The 18536-nt window shown below is 44.6% G+C and overlaps 1 protein-coding gene across 1 annotated transcript in view; it reads right to left on the reverse strand.

The window, feature by feature from the left end:
* The window catches only part of ALS2CR12 (amyotrophic lateral sclerosis 2 (juvenile) chromosome region, candidate 12), a 38249-nt gene that overhangs the window by 17736 nt on the left and 1977 nt on the right, over window positions 1-18536 (reverse strand). The window contains exons 2-10 of the mRNA XM_010861271.1: window positions 13204-13390; window positions 12633-12707; window positions 9983-10031; window positions 8185-8318; window positions 6617-6710; window positions 4173-4234; window positions 2465-2562; window positions 1130-1182; window positions 7-51 (exon numbers count right to left, since the gene is read on the reverse strand). Coding sequence (XP_010859573.1) covers window positions 7-51; window positions 1130-1182; window positions 2465-2562; window positions 4173-4234; window positions 6617-6710; window positions 8185-8318; window positions 9983-10031; window positions 12633-12707; window positions 13204-13316 — 723 coding nt within the window. The 5' untranslated portion in view covers window positions 13317-13390. The remainder of the gene's footprint in view (window positions 1-6; window positions 52-1129; window positions 1183-2464; window positions 2563-4172; window positions 4235-6616; window positions 6711-8184; window positions 8319-9982; window positions 10032-12632; window positions 12708-13203; window positions 13391-18536) is intronic.

Below are 18536 nucleotides of genomic sequence, written 5' to 3' on the forward strand. Positions count from 1 at the left end.
CTCTGCCTTCTTCTTTGACCACTTGTCCTCCATTTCATCATAAATGCTGTCCTATTGGGGGGACAAAGGTACCATGAAGAAAAGCATCCTGAAAGGCTGCACCCCAGCCTGAGGCCCAGTACTGAGCTCTCTGCAGCTTCCCTTACCGCAGCCCCTGGCTGTGGGCCTCCATACATTAACTGGTGGGCTTTGATTCCAGCCCTGGGACCCAAGACCCTAAAGATCAAAGCAGACTCTGTGTGGTGTTTGCCCTATTGGAATGGGGCTTCCTTTGAAGACAGGCAGTTGAGCACACTGCATGTGTTCATGCCAGCTCCCTCTGAATCATGAATTACTCATCAATAGCACAGTAGGAAACAAGGGAAATATCAAGATGCTAATTTTTTAAATCAACTGTCCTTGTTTGCCTGGGACTGAGCTGTTTCCTGGGACTCCAGACTATCAAGGCTGAACATTGGGAAGTCCCTGGCCACCCAGGACCCATAGTAGGGGCTTGCTGCCCCAGCCCTCCCTCGTCCACTTCCCGTTTCCTACTCTCTCATCCCCCTAGAATGAAACTGTGCCCTAATTCTGGCTTCCTGGGCTCCCATCAAACTAGCTGACAAATGGATGGGCTGTGTTGTGGGGTGCGCCCTGCTCCACTTGCTGAAGTTAGTGCAGAGTGATACAGCCTTTTTGGATGGCAATTTGGTCAAATGCGTCGAAGACCTTTCAAATGTTTCTTCCTTTTGACCCAGTGTTCTGCTAAAATTAAAGATATTACAAAGTACAGATCTTAAAAAGTGGTTTTCTTTACAGTGGTGATAGTTCTTTTGGCTGTTGGTGTTGTTGATTTTTGAATTTCTTAAAAAAAAAAAACACAACAAGCAGGTATTACTTTGTTCATGACAAACATATTCATCAATGGACTCTTTTAGGGTCCAGAGGCCAAACTGTCCTGCAAGGATGCCATAAAAGTCTGTAGGTTCACTTTTCTCCCTGGGTGCAGTGAGGGCCACTTAGGTTCAAGGAGACTGGGGATTTCAGGAAATTATTTTCTGGGCAAGCACTCTAGATTCATCTCAACATCATCAGCCAAGAAGGAGCCTTGCTTCTCTCTCATAATCCACCAAGGAGCTCTGAATCTCACCTGATATATATGAAACATATTCTTCAAATATTTATATTCTTTTCCCATCTCCTCTGAGAACAAAAGGAAAACAACAGAGTTGAGTCATCATTATTCCTCTGAAATACATGATTTCAAATTCATGTGAGAGCCCTCCTGCACACCATCCACACCTTGAACTCATCCCATCAGTGGTGAAACCATGGTGCTGCCTCAGCAGGCATACTGGAAGCTTATCAGAAATCAGATGCCTGGACCCCACCCTGAACCCACTGAGTCAAGGTCTCAGAGGCAAGGCTCAGTATCTGTTGATAATATGATGTCAGGTGATTCTGAGGCACCCCCAAATCTGAGAACTAATCCCTGGGGGCAAACCTACAACTGAAGGTAAAAGAGAAGCAAAACCTTCTGTCATTTTAAAATAACTTTCCTAGTGTATCCTGGTTTTGAAAACAATTATCTTTTATTTAAGACAAAAATCTTTTCTTTAGAAAATTGGAAAACTGGCAAGGTATTAATACTAATATCATTTTTTTTAATTGGAGGCTAATTACTTTACAATATTGTATTGGTTTTGCCATACATCAACATGAATCTGCCACGGGTGTTCACGTGTTCCCAATCCTCAACCCCCCTCCCACCTCCCTCCCCGTACCATCCCTTTGGGTCATCCCAGCGCACCAGCCCTGAGCATCCTGTATCCTGCATCGAACCTGGACTGGTGATTCGTTTCTTTTATGACTAATATCATCTTTTAAAAATATAACATAAAAAGGGAAAAATTTCTCCTTCTCCCTGTAGAGATTACTCTATAAACTCAGAATTCTGAATGATGCACACTTTGCCCTTCCCAAGGGCAGCATAAACAGTGGGATAAGTGGCCCGCACAACCCTTATAGGTTATAAAGTCATACAAATCACAGTGTGCCTGTTAGCATTTGATGAAGCACCATTATTTTACCAGTGAGGAAACTTGCTGAATTGGAACAGTATTATATTTGTAGAACTTTTAAATATTTTTTAAAAAGTGCTTTCATATTCTTACCACTGTGATAAAGGCAGGTATTATTGTCCTCAATTCCTAGGTGGGGATACTGAGACTCAATGAGGTGAAGGGACTTGTTCAAACCCCAAAACTTGGCTGTAGATCCTTCTAACTTCTTGGGGTAGAGAGGTTGTTTGTTGATATGGTTTGCCTTTTTTCAGTTTCATTCTCAATCACTCCCTCTTCCTGGGCTTTAGAAGCAAACTTCAAAAGTCTACCCAGAGTGCAGCCATGGCCATGGGAATTCCTTTGCCCTGGATCTGCATGGTCAGCCTCTGCCCCCTTACCAGGGTCATCTCCCAAAACCTTACCTAGTTTGTCCTGGGCAGCCAACTTTTCTGCCTTCAAGGCTGCTTTGTAGTTTTTCTCCAACTCACTGAGTTGTGCTGCGTGAGCTTCCTCGAGCTCCCTGTGGGGCCCCAGGAGAAGGCCACAGTCACCTGCGGAAGGTTCACCTGATCTCAGCTCCCCTCCTCATGCAGGCAGCTGGTGGGCAGGCAGTGGGGCCCTCACTTCCTGACACATTCTTCTGGCGTCCATCCAGAAACGATTGAGGAGACCTCTGTTTTCACCATCCACTATTTTGAATGGAGTCATCGGGGGGCCATAGACTACCCCCAACAACAGGGTCTTTGCTTACAGCAAAGAAACTGTGAGCTGATTAACACCCAGGATAATTTTAGAGCCTAAGTTCTTGCCAGGCTCCATTCCAGGAGGCAGATGTTGGCAGTGTTCAAGAAGGGCATTAAAACACAGGGCTGTAGGAGCTGTCAAGCCAAGAAAAGACCTGGAGGAACCTTAAATGCATACTGGTAAGTACAAGAAGTCAGTCTGAAAAGCCTACAGGCTGTATGATTCCAACTATATGAGATTCTGGAAAAGTCACATCTATAGAAGTGGTCAAAAGATCAGTGGTTTCCAGAGATTAGTGGGGAGACAGCAATGAACAGGCAGAGCCCAGAGGATTTTTAGGGCAGTGAGATTATTCTGTATGATATTGTAATGGTGGATACATGACATTAAACATTTATCAAAACCCATAGAATCTGCAGTATCAAGAGTGACTTCCCTGATGATCCGATGGTTGGGAACCTGCCTCCAAAGCAGGGGACACGGGTTCAATCCTTGGTCAGGGAACTAAGATACCCCATGTTTTGGGGAAATCAAGGCCGAGTACCACAACTAGAGAGGCTCTTTCACTGCAACTAGAGAAAGCCTGCATGCAGCAATGAAAACCCAGCACAGCCAAAAAAAAAAAAAAAAAAAAAGGAGTGAACCCTAACATAAACTAAGACTTTGGGAGCAGGCTCATTGATTGTAACAAATACCCCTTGGTGGTGGGGCAGGACGTCAATGATGACGAAGGCTGTGCAGGTGTGGGGCCAGGGGGTATGTGGAAATTCTCTGTACTTTATGTTTTACTGTGAATCTAAAAAATAGTCTATTAATAAGTAAGTTAATTAATTAATTTTAAAAAATTAAAAGCAAGTTTGCAACACTTATGAGGACTTCTCTCCAGCAGGACTAAGAAAGGGACTTTGTGGGTCTTCGCTTTCACACAGACAACACATTTCCTTTTTCTTCCCCTTGGTTTGTCTCTGCAGCTCTGGCTCCTGCCCTCCCATACTTTCTTCCCATTTTGTCCAGCCTTGAGCTAGCAGCCAAGATGGTTAGAGGAGAGGGGAGGAAGAAGAGGGGGGCAGGGAGAGACTGGGCTGAGAACAATAGTAGTTTACCACGGAAATCTCATAGAGAACTGAAAATTGTTTCTTCTTAGCAATCAACTGAAAGGGAGATTATAACTGAAATAACTGGATGATAAAGTACAAAGTCAGGAATAACCTCTGTGCTATGTTTCAGTGGCCTCAGATTGAATCATCCTGCTCTCCAAAGACATGTCTCTTATCTCCCACCCCCACTTGCCACCCCACTGTCTGAAATCCCAGTGAACTGAAATCTCGCAAGGATGCAGGAACCTTAGGACCTGCAGTATACAGGAACTTGTGCCAGAGAGCATACCTCGTCTTGCTTTCAAAGTTCTTCTGCATCTCAGCACAGCGGAGATCCATTTCATTAGAGAGCTGGAAATGAGGCCAGGCCAGTATTAACAAGACAGGAATGAGGACCCCCTTCCCACTTCAACTTGCAACTTCTGAGAAGCCTTCTCATTCATGGGGTACCCCCCCACTCCCTTTCCTCTCCCACATAGTTACTGAAGGAATGAAACAATTCTTGCCTCTATGTCAGTTGGTTGCATGAAAACCATTCCTTTCGCTGTTTTTTTTTTTTTTTTCTCTTTGGCTGGATGTAATCTCGATAAGACTCTTGAGAGTCCCTTGGACTGCAAGGAGATCCAACCAGTCCATTCTGAAGGAGATCAGCCCTGGGATTTCTTTGGAAGGAATGATGCTGAAGCTGAAACTCCAGTACTTTGGCCACCTCATGCGAAGAGTTGACTCATTAGAAAAGACTCTGATGCTGGGAGGGATTGGGGGCAGGAGGAGAAGGGGACGACAGAGGATGAGATGGCTGGATGGCATCACTGACTCGATGGATGTGAGTCTGAGTGAACTCCGGGAGTAGGTGATGGACAGGGAGGCCTGGCGTGCTGCAATTCATGGGGTCGCAAAGAGTCGGACACGACTGAGCGACTGAACTGAACTGAACTGAACCGAATCTCTATAAGGTCATGGCCTTTGGATCTGGGGATATGTAACTCAATTGAGCAATCATTTATTGTGCAAAAGGCTTGACCTGGAAACATCAAACAGGCCTAAGACTCAGGCCCTGTCTTTGATGAACTTAAAGACCATGTTAATAAGTCCTTGGCAGAATGACTGTGTTTCCAGAGGCAGGGAGTGCTCAGTTGCAGGTGACCCTCTGTTCTAACACATTGGGTCCTCTGGCTGGTGTCTCAGGAGGAATGGACACTGCCAGCTGGGATAAGGGTTGGGGGGCCAGGACTTCTCCCCTCTGTGCAGTCACACAACAATGTGGGGTGACGGGAGGAATGTGAGAATTACAATGTGAAGTTTCTCCATCAAAATAATCTCTAAATATGTCTTCAGTAGGGCCAGTGTTTTGAAAGCTTGTGTTTTGCCCAATAAACCACCAAGGTTGAGTTGAGTGATCTCACACAAATTATTTAACTTCCTGAGTCTCAATTTCCTCTCTGTAGAAGGTGACCACAAAAACAAAACCACAAAAAGGTTTTCAGAGAAATACAGAGATGAATCACCAGAAGGGAAGGTCTCAGCCTGAGTCCTAGGCTGGGTCTCTATAGGATTCAGACACACCTGGGGTTGCCTGCTGGGAAGTCACCCTTCACACGTGGGTTCCAGTAACAGCAAGCATGGCGCAGGTTGGGGGTGGGGGGAGGAATGAGCGGATGGGAAAGAGATGTAAGTGTCGCTCTGGTTTATCACTCCAGCTCAGGACACCAGGCACCCCTGCTTGGGGTGGGGAAGAAGAGTCCTTGGTAAAGCAGATGGTAAAATCTAAAGGGAGTGTCACCACAATCCCCAGGAGACACAAAGAGTGCAAAGTGAAATCAACCGATTCAGGAGAGTGGGCTTCAGCAGTTTCAACAGCAACAGGAAGTGGGACTGGAGGCTTCTGGGTAGTTTTTGAGCAAAACTAAAGTACTGGTCATGCTGGTGCCATTAGCAAGAGTTTCCGCAAGGTCTGAAATTAATCTCACCATATGGCATAGTGGGCTCTGGTGGAAACTGTTGGTGCCCCCTAGTGGAGCAACCCACTCCAGTACTCTTGGCTGGAAAATCCCATGGATGGAGGAGCATGGTAGGCTACAGTCCATGGGGTCGTAAAGACTTGGACACCACTGAGCAACTTCACTTTCTTTCTTTCCTAGTGGAAAAGATAGTGGCATTGAGCATGCCAGAGATGCCCAGGGAGCTCCTGGAAATTGACTTAGGCTTGAAGATCAAACCAGTTAGTCTCGAAAGGAAATCAACCCTGAATATTTATTGTAAGGACTGACGCTGAAGCTGAAGCTCCAATAACTTGGTCACCTGATGCAAACAGCCAACTCATTGAAAAAGGCCCTGATGCTGGGAAAGATTGAGAGCAGGATGAGAAGGGGACGACAGAGGATGAGATGGTTGGGTGGCATCATCAACTCAATGGACATGAGTTTGAGCAAGTTCCGGAAGATAGTGATGGACAGGGAAACCTGATATGCTGCAGATAAATGGGATTGCAAAGAGTCGGACATGACTGAGCAACTGAACAACAATTAGAGGAAGGACTTGAGTTCTTGGCAGTTATGGATGAGGATGGAGTCAGAGAAATACGACGGGGTGACCACAGTCTTATCTGAAGAGCTGTTGCTTGGGCAACCTGGCTCCCATGAGCCAGGGACTTGGCCCCTTGCCTGGAACATAGCAGGTGATCTGAAGCTATTGGTCTTTCCCTTTCCCATAGCTCACTCAAGGACCACTCACCAATTTTTGGGCAGAACGATGGTCTCTGTTCATTTGCTCTATGATCACTGTCAGCTCTGAGATCTGTTCTTTGAGGTCAGCAATGATATCAGTCCTGCGGAACAAGTAACCCATCACCCACAGAGCTTCCAGGCTGTGCCGGCCAGGGCTCTCCCTGAGCATGGCTTGCTGGCCCGGTGAGAGCCAGGCTGTGTTCTGGACACTTCCTCCATCATCATGGGGTAGGGATGCAGGGGCAGAGGGTGGGCTGGGAGAAGGAAATTTGGCAGTAGGGTTGTTGAGCTCAGACACAGCCCTTTTGGGTAGACTGGCCAGAAGCGAGTAGGGGTAATTTGGTGACTCACTAGATTAGAAGAGAAAGAGCCGGATGTCAGAAATCTATTAGGGTTTGACCTTGACTCAGTAAAGATAGTTGAAATGGAGGAGGGAGAAGATCAGAGGATTAGGAAATGAGTTGAGGAGAATAGAATTGATGCTGACAGTGACTCACAGACAAGGAATGTACTGGAAACAGGACAAAGAAGGGATTTAAGATTGTGGCTTTCAGAATAGATTATGGATTTTTGTGTTTCTGGAAGAAAGTGAAAATGTTAGTCACTCAGTTTTGTCCAACTCTTTGTGACCCCATGGATTGTAGCCCACCAGGCTCCTCTGTCCACAGAATTCTCCAGGCAAGGATACTGGAGTGGGTTGCCATACCCTTCTCCAGGGGATCTTCCTGACTCAGGGATTGAACCCAGGTTTCCTGCATTGCTGGCAGACTCTTTACTGACTAAGGGAAGACCTGAATGGTCTTCACAGACAAGCAATGGGCTGAAAACAGGACAAAGAAGGGATTTTAGAGTGTGGCTTTCAGAATAGATTATGGATGTTTGTGTTTCTTGGGCCTCCATGAAATCTGTAAGATTATTCAGCTCTCTTTGATTGAGCTGGGGTAAACAGGGTGGCAGGCAGTGCAGCAGAGATGAGGTCCTTAATTCAACAGGTCGAGAAAAGAAGAGAGGATGTAGGAGGAGATGGGGAAAGAGGAGATATGAGTTAGAGATTCAGGAAGTAGAATGAAAAGGATGTGGGGACTGACTTTACATGGTCCTGGAGGATGGGGAGTGGGTGAGCCTTGAATGACAGAGGGGGTGGCATAGGCTCAACTGGAATGGAATCAGGCCAGAGTCTTACACACCACATCTCTCAGAGGCATTAGTGAGTGTTATCTTTGGACATAAGGAAAAAGATGCAGACTCGGGCCTCCCAGAAGTCCTGACTTTACTCTCAGTTCTCATTCTTCAAATTCAGACCATTGTATGAGTATTTCATCTACTCATTACCTTCAGGAACAACTACTCTCCTTTAGGATGAGTGACACCAACCCAGTCATTTTCCAGATCAGCTGCCTGACTTGTCCGTCCATCCTCCTGACTCCAGTGGGCTCTGAGCAGAGAGGTGGGTGCAGAGAGACGCCAGCACAGGGCTGAGCGGAGGGAGACTGTGGACTCGGCGTCAAGTGAGGGTTTGTCCTTGGGACAGGAGGGGAGAAGTCTGGGGAGCTGGAGGGAGTTCAAGGGCATTACCTGGAAATTTTGACTTTGCCCACGTCCTCCGATTCTGAATGTTTTTTCCTATCAAACATCTCATCTCCCAAGGTGACAGAAATCTGCTCCCTGTTCCGAATGAGGCAGTAGCCAGGTGACACGTTTATCACTTCCTGGGCATCAAGGTGGAATGTGAGGTCATATTGCAGACTTGTAGTGTTGGGATTGCTCCAGTATTCCTCTAGGGCCTTACTCACATCTTAGACCCATGAGGTGGGGTGTTCCCCTGTAGCCTTCCCCAGTTCCCTCTCTCCTGAAACCAAATTGCATGACTCAGCTGGTCCCTGGGTGCCCCATAGGCTTCTCAAATCCAACATGTGCAAAACCCAAACGCTGACCCCTGCTTCCCCCTCTGCATTCTCCTTCCAGATGCCAGGAGGCAGCTGGGCGTTGTGGACGCTGCTCAGGTTTTGGAATTAGATGGGCCTGAGTTTAAATCCTTACTCTGCCACTAGCCACAGTTATTCAGCATCTCTGAGCTTCAGTTTGCTTATCAGAGAATGAAGATAATAACTCTTCATCAAAGGGCTTTTTTGATGAATAAACAAAATAACACATGAGAAAATACCTAGCACAATTGCGAGCAAAACAAAACAAAACCCTCAAAAATCTAGTCAGTTCCACCAAATCATTCATCTACCAACCAGCGTGGACCAGGATAAGATGTACGGTCTTTTTTTAAAAAGACTTATTGATGTGGTCATTTTTTTTTAAATAAAAAAAAGTATTTATTGAATGTGTGTTACAATATTCTTCTGTTTTATGTTTTGGTTTTTTGGCCCCAAGGCATGTGGGATCTTAGCTCTCTGACCAGGGATTGAACCCGCACCCCCTGCATTGCAAGGCGAATTCTCAAGCACTGGACTACAGGCTAGTCCCAGATGTACTGTCCTGAGTTGTGCAGGACACCCTGTAGCATCTGTTATCTGCTAACTCTACCTCAACCTCATCCTCTCTTCACCACACCCCTGCCCCTCATGGTCCAAGGCCACTGTCATCTTGCTCCTTGGCTCTGGTGATCTCTTCTCGGCCTCTCTGCCCTTAGTCTGGCTCCCCTGAAGTTCATCATCCTCTCCACCTAGAGGGCTATTGTATTTTTGTTTATTTTTTTTCCTGACCATTAAGAGACTGTGTGATCTTCATATAAGACAGGCGGAGCAGGGGAAGAGAGGCAAGGAAAATAGATATAAGCAGAGAGTGTAAAAAGGGCCAATAATACCCCACGGGAGGGCATTTTCTAAAAATGTAAACCTGACCTGTGTCAGACCCCTAAATGCTCCAGACACCAAGAGAACTAGGTCTAAACCCCCAGGCAGGTGTCATGTCCTTCTGGGTTTGGTCCCGTCTCTTTCTCCAGCACCTCCTGTCCCTGCTTCTTTCCTCTCATCCTCCCATCCTGGCTCCTCTCAGGTGCCCTAGTGGTCTGTCCCCTTGTCTTTGTGGGTTCCCAAGTACAGCAGAGGGTTTCCTGCATCTGGGCTTAAGCTGTTCCCTGGCCTGGACTGACTGCCACCATCTGGTTTCTGTGGGAGACTCGCCTCACCCTACACCCTACAAGGCAGCAGAAAGTGGTAATTAAATGCCTTCTCTGGGATCCAGCTGAGCTGAGTTCGAGTCCTGGTTCCACCCCTCTCCAGCGACACATTAAATGTGATCTTGATAGAGGCTCCTCAGGGGATCATTGCACAGATTCAAGGAAGTGAGTGTGTGTAAAAGATCTATGTCTTCACATAGCAGGTCATGTTAGCCCCACTGCCCTCTTCCCAGTTTTACTCACATTAGGTAATTTATTGCTCTCCTCTTGTTTTCCTAAATGGATTTTCATTCTGTAAGAGAAGGGCATGCTCAGAAAGCAGTCGGGTAAAAAGGAAGGTTGGTACACAGATTGCGATGAAATGATGGGTAGTAAAAAAAGTAGGAAATCAATCCATCACTAGCCTAATAGTAGAACCATTCCGAAAACAAGGGCCTAGAAACTTGATATGAAGATCCAAGCACTCTCCTATGAGCCGGTGCCTAAACTTCAATGCACATGCTTTTTAGTGACATCCTTGCTGTGTCTGCACAACTGCCTTTCTTCCTGTTTGCACTGGGAATTGGTGTTCTGGGAACCTGAAAGTGCCCAGGGTTAAATAAATTCCGGGTAAGCAAAGTGTTACTGTTCTGAGACCTGGTGTTAACCCTGATTATAATTAATATTTTTTTCCAGATACAGAAACATGAGCAGAGGGTCAGGTACTCAAGTGTCATAAGAGTATTTACAGGGGAGCTTACCAGGGATGTTGGAAGAGCTGAATAAGAGTAGCTAACTTCTGCTATGGTGGCAAGCAAGGCAAATTGGATTGTGTCACTTTTCTCAGAATCCTCAGCTGGATTCCTATGTGTTATGCACTAAATTGTGTCCCTTCCATAATCCACCACATTGAAATCCTAGCACCTGCCATCCCAGAATTTGACTGTATTTGGATTTACGAACTTTAAAGAAGTGACTGAGTTAAAATGAGGCCATTAAGGTGGGCACTAATACCATTTTCCTGGTGTTCTTGCAAGAGAGATTAGGACACACAGAGAGAACCCTGGATGTGCACGCACAAAGGAGAGACCCGGTGAGGGGGCGGCAGGCAGGCAGCCATCTGCAAGCCAGGGAGAGAGTCCTCACCAGAGATCAACCCTGCCAGCATCTTGATCCTGGACTCCCAGCTTCCAGAACTATGGGACAATAAATTTCCGCTGCTTAAGCCACTTAGTCTGTGGTTTTCACTGTGGTAGCCCCAGCAGTGAATACACCATCCCTTTTGGAGTGAAAATCAAAGTCCTTATAGTGGCCAGCACACTTCCCTGTGAGTTTCCTACTGTTATTGTAACAAATTACTATGAATTTAGTGGCTTAGAACAACACCTTGTTATGTTTAGTTCTCAAGTCAAAGTCTGAAACGGGTCTTCCTGGGCTAAAATCGAGGTCCGGTTGTCTTCCTCCTGGAGGCTCTGGGGGAGAATCTATTTCCTTGCCTTTTCCAGCTCCTATAAGCTGCCCCTACTCCTAGTAGCCTCGTCCTCTGTCTTCAAAGCCAACAAGGTCATCACTCCAACCTGTGCTTCTGTTGTTACGTCTCCTTCTCTGACACACTGACTTCCTCTTTCACAGGAAAGGAACTTTCCTTTTATATTAAGTCCACCTTTACATTATATCCTGGATAATCCAGCATGATCTATCAGCTGCTGAGCAGCCTAATTCCATCCACCACCTTCATTTCCCCTCAGCAATTAACAGAACAAAGTGATGGTTTCCAGGGATTAGGACATGGACTTCTGCGGGCAGGTAGGGGGCGGTGATTGTTACTCTACTGACTGCATTCAGCATCTCTGCAACTTCTTTGAGCTCATCTCCCTACACTCTCTCCTCCCTTCCTCCACTAGCCCCACGTGGGCCACTTTGCTTTCCAGGACAACATCAGATGTGCCAAGCAAATTCCCACCCAGGGCCTCTATATTCACTGTTCCCTTTGCCAGGAGTGCTTGACCCCAATGGTCAGTGCAGTTCCTGCTGACCTCCTACCCAGGGATTGCCCTGATCTCTCTGTGCAAAATTACAACCCCACCCTCACCATCCCCTCCTCCCTATGCCTGCACTGTTTTTTCACATAGTGCTTGCAGTCTTTGGAAGGATTTACATGTTCATAGTCATCTCCCCAGCCCTCCCCACTAGAATGCAAGTCCAGGAGAGCAGAGACTTTGGCCATGTTCATTGCTGTCCCCCTGCACCTGACTCAAAGTCTAGCAAATAGTGAGTGAGTGAGTGAGTGAAGTCGCTCAGTCGTGTCCGACTCTTTGCGACCCCGTGGACTGTAGCCTGCCAGGCTCCTCTGTCCATGGGATTCTCCAGGCAAGAATACTGGAGTGGGTTGCCATTTCCTTCTCCAAGCAAATAGTAGGTGCTCAGTAAATGGTTTCCAAATAAATAAGTAAATAGAACACAAAGTTTCATGCAAAGGCCTAAACCTAAATTACACTAGATAAGCTTATAAATGTGAATGAAATTTTAATTGGTGAATAAAAACAGAGCTGCAATCTACAGAAATCCTTAGACATAGTAAAGTAATCAAGAAAAGGATGAGTGCACGCCATAAATCCGTGGGAGGCTTTTGGTCAAGGACGTGCATTCAACGCTTTTAGGGCAGGGAGGGGCTCTCTGGGGCACCCTGCTAAGAATTCCTTGGAAGTGACTTTGAAAGCGGTGAGGGCAAAGGGCCACAGAATCCACCTGTAGGAGCTGAGGTTTGGAGGAAATCCCAGTGCGTTCCGGCATTTCTCTGACACACTTGGGAGCAGTTACCTCAAGTCAGGAAACGTTGTAAAGGCCTAGAAGTGGGATTATTTTATTCACATACCTCAAACCGTTCTTGTCCCTTGGACGTGAAAATACTTACTTTGGGGAGACAACAGGTTTTGTTATCAGTTGGGCATAATTTTGTTTTTTTCCAGCTGGAGGAAGAGGAGAGAGCCTGACAGTGAAAAAGGAAATCATGAGAAAGAGAAAATTGGAAATTCAGGAACTTGCTTTGGCACTCTCAGGTAAGGGAGACCCCCACAGTAACCCCAAATTGGAAGACACGGTCTGCCAATGGGAATCTTTATAATCAGGATGGTCTGGGGAACCTCAGGCCGATGACCCTGGCACTTGTTCACTGACCAGGGGTTCCTGGGCTGAAGTCCTCTAGTTCTAGAAGCTCTTTGACCTGTATTGGGGTGGGGGGGGGCCTGCCATGGCCCTTTCCCTCCTGTGCTTACTCTGCAGATTCCTCATTGAAACCACACTCCGCCCCAGTTGCCCTGTCCAGAGTGCTGTGCAGCCAACAGGTGAGTAAAGCCGGGCTTTCTGGCCGCTTTGGGATTTTGCTGCCAAGCTGACTGTTTTGGAAATCTTGTGAGAGAAAGATGGCTGCCCCACTCCATGGAACCCAAGCCCTCAGGCCACACTCCATCCTGGATAATCCTTACTTGGGCTTCACTGAGGAGGTCTTGCTTGGTGGCTGAGGGGTCTTGATTAGCTTTCGTGGCCCCAAGTTCCAGGGATCCCAGCAGGTGCAGTAGACAAGGGGGTTGGGGTACATGGCAGGTCAGGGGCTGTCTTGGCTGCTTGGTCAGGAGGTCCCCACTGAAGTGGGAAAACAGCAGCAGAGTTACACTGTTGAGAGTCAGAGCAGCAACGCTTAGAGATGAATTGGGAAGAACCCAGGGAAAGCCCAAAGCACAGATGACAGATTCTGGAAGCTGTCAGTGTGATACAGGGTCTCAAACACAGAACAACACCTCACCTCTGGCCACTCAGGAGATTGACTTGAAAGCTGTTTAACATCTGATGTTGTTGTTGTTTAGTCGCTCAGTCATGCCCGACTCTTTGCAACCCCATGGACTGCAGCCTACCAGGCTCCTCTGTCCACAGGATTTCCCAGACAACAATACTGGAGTGGGTTGTCATTTTCTTCTCCAGGGGATCTTCCTGACCCAGGATCAAACCTGCAACTCCTGCATTGGCAGGCGGGTTCTTTACCACTGAGCCGCCTGGGAAGGAGTTGCTGAGTGCTTACTATGAGCCAGATCCACAATAAGTGATCAGTTATTGTTATGCCAACTTTACAGATGAGGATAGTGAGGCTCAGAAAGGTAACGGAGGTAGCAAGGTGGAAACAAACACAAGTCTATCTGACTCCTGAGCACTTTCTCTTCCATCAGGTCACACTAAATGCCTGTAACAGGTAGGTCACGCGTAGCCCTTCCTAGAAAAGCAGCTCTGTTACTCAAATTACAGTGCAAGGGAACCTTTCAGGTTCTCTTTCCTGGTCACCAGCCTGAATTGCACAGCCAAAACTCTTCCTTCTTGGCTTCATAAAAACAAAAAACTCTGTAACAAAGGTTTGCATGAAAAACTATCAGATAAACATGAAGGCTTGATCATACTTGTTTATCTTCTTTCTTTTCCAGAATTCCACTAAAATGAGACTACAGATGAAGAGATATTTAATTCCATGAGAACAGAGAGAAGGAGAGAGGAGATTATACTGCACAATGATGTCCATACGGGCTCGGCACTGTGACTCCCTCACTTAGTACACCGTAGGAAACTACAGCTTATGAGCCTGCAAAGGACGTACAAACCAGCGGAAGCCAGTTTCCAGGAGAAAGCCCCCCAAGATGCAGGGTTGGAACTGGTAGATTATCTGATGTTTCGGATGGGTATTCGACATCTGTTGGAGCACATGATAGGTCGAACAGTGTTCCTTCCCCTTCCTCCCCTGCCCCATGTTCTAAGTAAATATGTTACCTTACATGCCCAAAGGGGCTTTGTAGCTGTGATTAAGGATTCACCTCAACCATAGTTTTTTTCCTTCTAGTTTTTATTTTTTATTAAAGTATATTTCACATACAATATATTCAGTTCAGTTCAGCTCAGTTGCTCAGTCGTGTCTGACTCTTTGTGACCCCATGGACCGCAGCACGTCCAAGTCCAAATTCAAGTGAGTTCAAGTCTTCTCCAACACCACAGTTCAAAAGCGTAGATTCTTTAGCGCTCAGCTTTCTTTATAGTCCAACACTCACATCTATATATGACTACTAGAAAAACCATAGCTTTGACTAGATGGACCTTTGTTGGCAAAGATATGTCTCTGTTTTTTAACATGCTGTCTAGATTGGTCATAGCTTTTCTTCCAAGGAGCAAACATCTTTTAATTTCATGGCTGCAGTCACCATCTGCAGAGATTTTGGAGTCCAAAAAAATAGTCTCTCTCTGTTCCCACTGTCTATTTGCCATGAAGTGATGGGATCAGATGCCATGATCTTTGTTTTCTGAATGTTGAGCTTTAAGCCAACTTTTTCACTCTCCTCTTTCACTTTCATCAAGAGGCTCTTTAGTTCTTCCTCAATTTCTGCCATAAGGGTGGTGTCATCTGCATATCTGAGGTTATTGATATTTCTCCCGGCAATCTTGATTCCAGCTTGTGCTTCATCCAGCCCAGCATTTCTCATGATGTACTCTGCATATGACTTAAATAAACAGGGTGACAATATACAGCTTTGACGTACTCCTTTTCCTATTTGGAACCAGTCTGTTGTTCCATGTCCAGTTCTAACTGTTGCCTCCTGACCTACATACAGAATTCTCAAGAGCCAGGTGGTCTGGTATTCCTATCTCTTTCAGAATTTTCCACAATTTGCTGATATCCACACAGTCAAAGGCTTTGGCGTAGTCAATAAAGCAGAAATAGATGTTTTTCTGTAACACTCTTGCTTTTTCCATGATCCAACAGATGTTGGCAATTTGATCTCTGGTTCCTGTCTTTTCTAAATCCAGCTTGAACATCTCGAAGTACACAGTTCACATACTGTTGAAGCCTGGCTTTGGAGAATTTTGAGCATTACTTTAGTAGTGTGTGAGATGAGTGCAATTGTGCAGTAGTTTGAGCATTCTTTGGCATTGCCTTTCTTTGGGATTGGAATGAAAACTAACCCTTTCCAGTTCTTTGGCCACTGCCAAGTTTTCCAAATTTGCTGGCATATTGAGTGTGGCACTTTCACAGCATCATCTTTTAGGATTTGAAATAGCTCAACTGGAATTCCATCACCTCCACTAGCTTTGTTTGTAGTGATGCTTCCTAAGGCCCACTTGACTTCTCATTCCAGGACGTCTGGCTCTAGGTGAGTGATCATCCCATCGTGATTATCTGGGTCGTGAAGATCTTTTTTGTATTGTCCTTCTGTGCATTCTTGCTTCCTCTTCTTAATATCTTTTGCTTCTGTTAGGTCCATACCATTTCTGTGTTTATTGTGCCCGTCTTTGCATGAAATGTTCCTTTGGTATCTCTCATTTTCTTGAAGAGATCTCTAGTCTTTCCCATTCTATTGTTTTCCTCTATTTCTTTGCATTGATCGCTGAGGAAGGCTTTCTTATCTCTCCTTGCTATTCTTTGGAACTCTGTATTCAGATGTTTATATCTTTCCTTTTCTCCTTTGCATTTAGCTTCTCTTCTTTTCTCAGCTATTTGTAAGGCCTCCTGAGACAACTGTTTTGCTTTTTTGCATTTCTTTTTCTTGGGGATGGTCTTGATTACTGCCTCCTGTACAAAATCATGAACCTCCATCCATAGTTCTTCAGGCACTCTGTCTGTCAAATCTAATCCCTTGAATCTATTTCTCAGTTCCACTGTATAATTGTAAGGGATTTGATTTAGGTCATACCTGCATGGTCTAGTAGTTTTCCCCTACTTTCCTCAATTTAATTCTGAATTTGGCAATAAGGAATTCATGATCTGAGCCACAGTCAGCTCCTGGTCTTGTTTTTGCTGACTATATAGAGCTTCTCCATCTTTGGCTGCAAAGAATATAATCAATCGGATTTTGGTATTGACCATCTGGTGATGTGCATATGTAGAGTCTTCTCTTGTGTTGTTGGATGAGGGTGTTTGCTATGACCAGTGCATTCTTTTGGCAAAACTCTGTTTGCCTTTGTCCTGCTTCATTCCATACTCCAAGGCCAAATTTGCCTGTTATTCCAAGTATTTCTTGACTTTCTACTTTTGCATTCCTGTCCCTTATAATGATGAGGACATCTTTTTTGTGTGTGTTAGTTCTAGAAGTTCTTGTAGGTCTTCATAGAACTGTTCAGCTTCTTCAGCATTACTGGTTGGGGCATAGACATGGATTAATGTGATATTGAATGGTTTGCCTTGGAAATGAACAGAGATCATTCTGTCATTATTGAGATTACTTCCAAGTACTGCATTTTGGACTCTTTTGTTGACTGTGATGGCTACTCCATTTCTTCTAAGGGATACAATATATTACTTTCCAGTATACAACACAGTGATTTGACATTTATATACATTATAAGCTAATAAAAATCTAGTAACCATTTGTCACATGCAAAGTTATTACAATGTTATTGAGAATATTCCCTATGCTATACATTATATCTCTATGATAGTTATTTTATAACTGGAAATTTGTACCTCTTGATCCTCTTCACATATTTTGCCCAAGTTTTTACCCCTCTCTGGCAACCACTTTGTTCTCTGTATCTATGAATCTGTTTCTGTTTTGTCTTGTTTGTTCATTTGCTTTTTTTTTTTTTATTTTTAAAAAGTCATTATTAAGGTTTTTGTTGAAAATAACTCACATTCAAAAGGAAAGGCCAATATGGTGTGTTATCAGAATAGAGTAAATCAGAGTTGATTGGCTGGTTAAAAAGTTGAAAGGAAACTGAGTTTTAAGAGAGTGTAAATAACTAAAATATTTTAAAATGTTATATTAAAATTAGAAATTTTATACTAAAGATATACTAGAATATACTGGAATGTTTGCAAAAATGAAAAAGGGTGCTTTGTTTTTTAGATTCCACATATAAGGGAAATCATACTGCCTTTCTCTGACTTATTTCACTTGGCGTAACAGTCTCTAGGTCCATTCATAGTATTGCAAATGGCAAGATTTCATTCTTTTTTGTGACTCAGTAATATTCCATTATATCCCTCTTCACAACATTCTTTACTAAAATTTCCCTTGGGTTTTGGAATCAGTTGGGTCTGATTTTGCACAGGAAATCTGCTTATCATCTGTGGGACCCCAATAAATGTACTTTCACGTGTATGAGTGAAAGCTTCCTCATCTGCAAAATGGGGAAAAAATTCATGCCTCCTCACTGGGCTCTCAGACACGTGAAATGAGACCATGTCAGGAAAGTTCTCAGCACACTGCCTTGCATACATTAGGGTTTCAAAAACTGGAAACTGAGTTTAGGAACATTATGAAAAAGGTATTCTGTTTACAGAAGCTTTTATTTCTAAATTTGTGGGAGAATAGTCTTTTTAAAAAAATATGTGTTAAATTAAATTATGTTCATTGTAAAGAAAATAACACAGAAAAGCCTAACTAAGTAAAAATAACCCAAAATACTAGCATCTAGAGATGACCACTGAAAATATTTTGGTGAGTGCCCTCTAGAATTCTCTCTAGCCTAGAGAAACAGACGCATAATTTTCCATAAATGAAAGCAAATTCTACTTACATCCTAGATATGCCTTTTTAAACACATAGTCGGTAACTATATACATATACAGTCATAGAATTATTTTTAAACTTAAGTTTACTGTGGAGAAATTTTTAAAATGTACAGAAGTAGACAAAAGAGTACAGTGAGCTCACACGTATTGTCACCTAGCTACAATAACTAGCAATTTATGGCTAGTCTCTTCCATCTTAGCTCACCTTTTTAAAAATTGGAGAATAACAGCTTTACAATGTTGTGCTGGTTTCTGCTGTACAACGTGAATCACCCT

Source organism: Bison bison, unplaced genomic scaffold (genome assembly GCF_000754665.1).
Source record: "Bison bison bison isolate TAMUID 2011002044 unplaced genomic scaffold, Bison_UMD1.0 scf7180017864471, whole genome shotgun sequence".
NCBI lineage: Eukaryota > Metazoa > Chordata > Mammalia > Artiodactyla > Bovidae > Bison > Bison bison.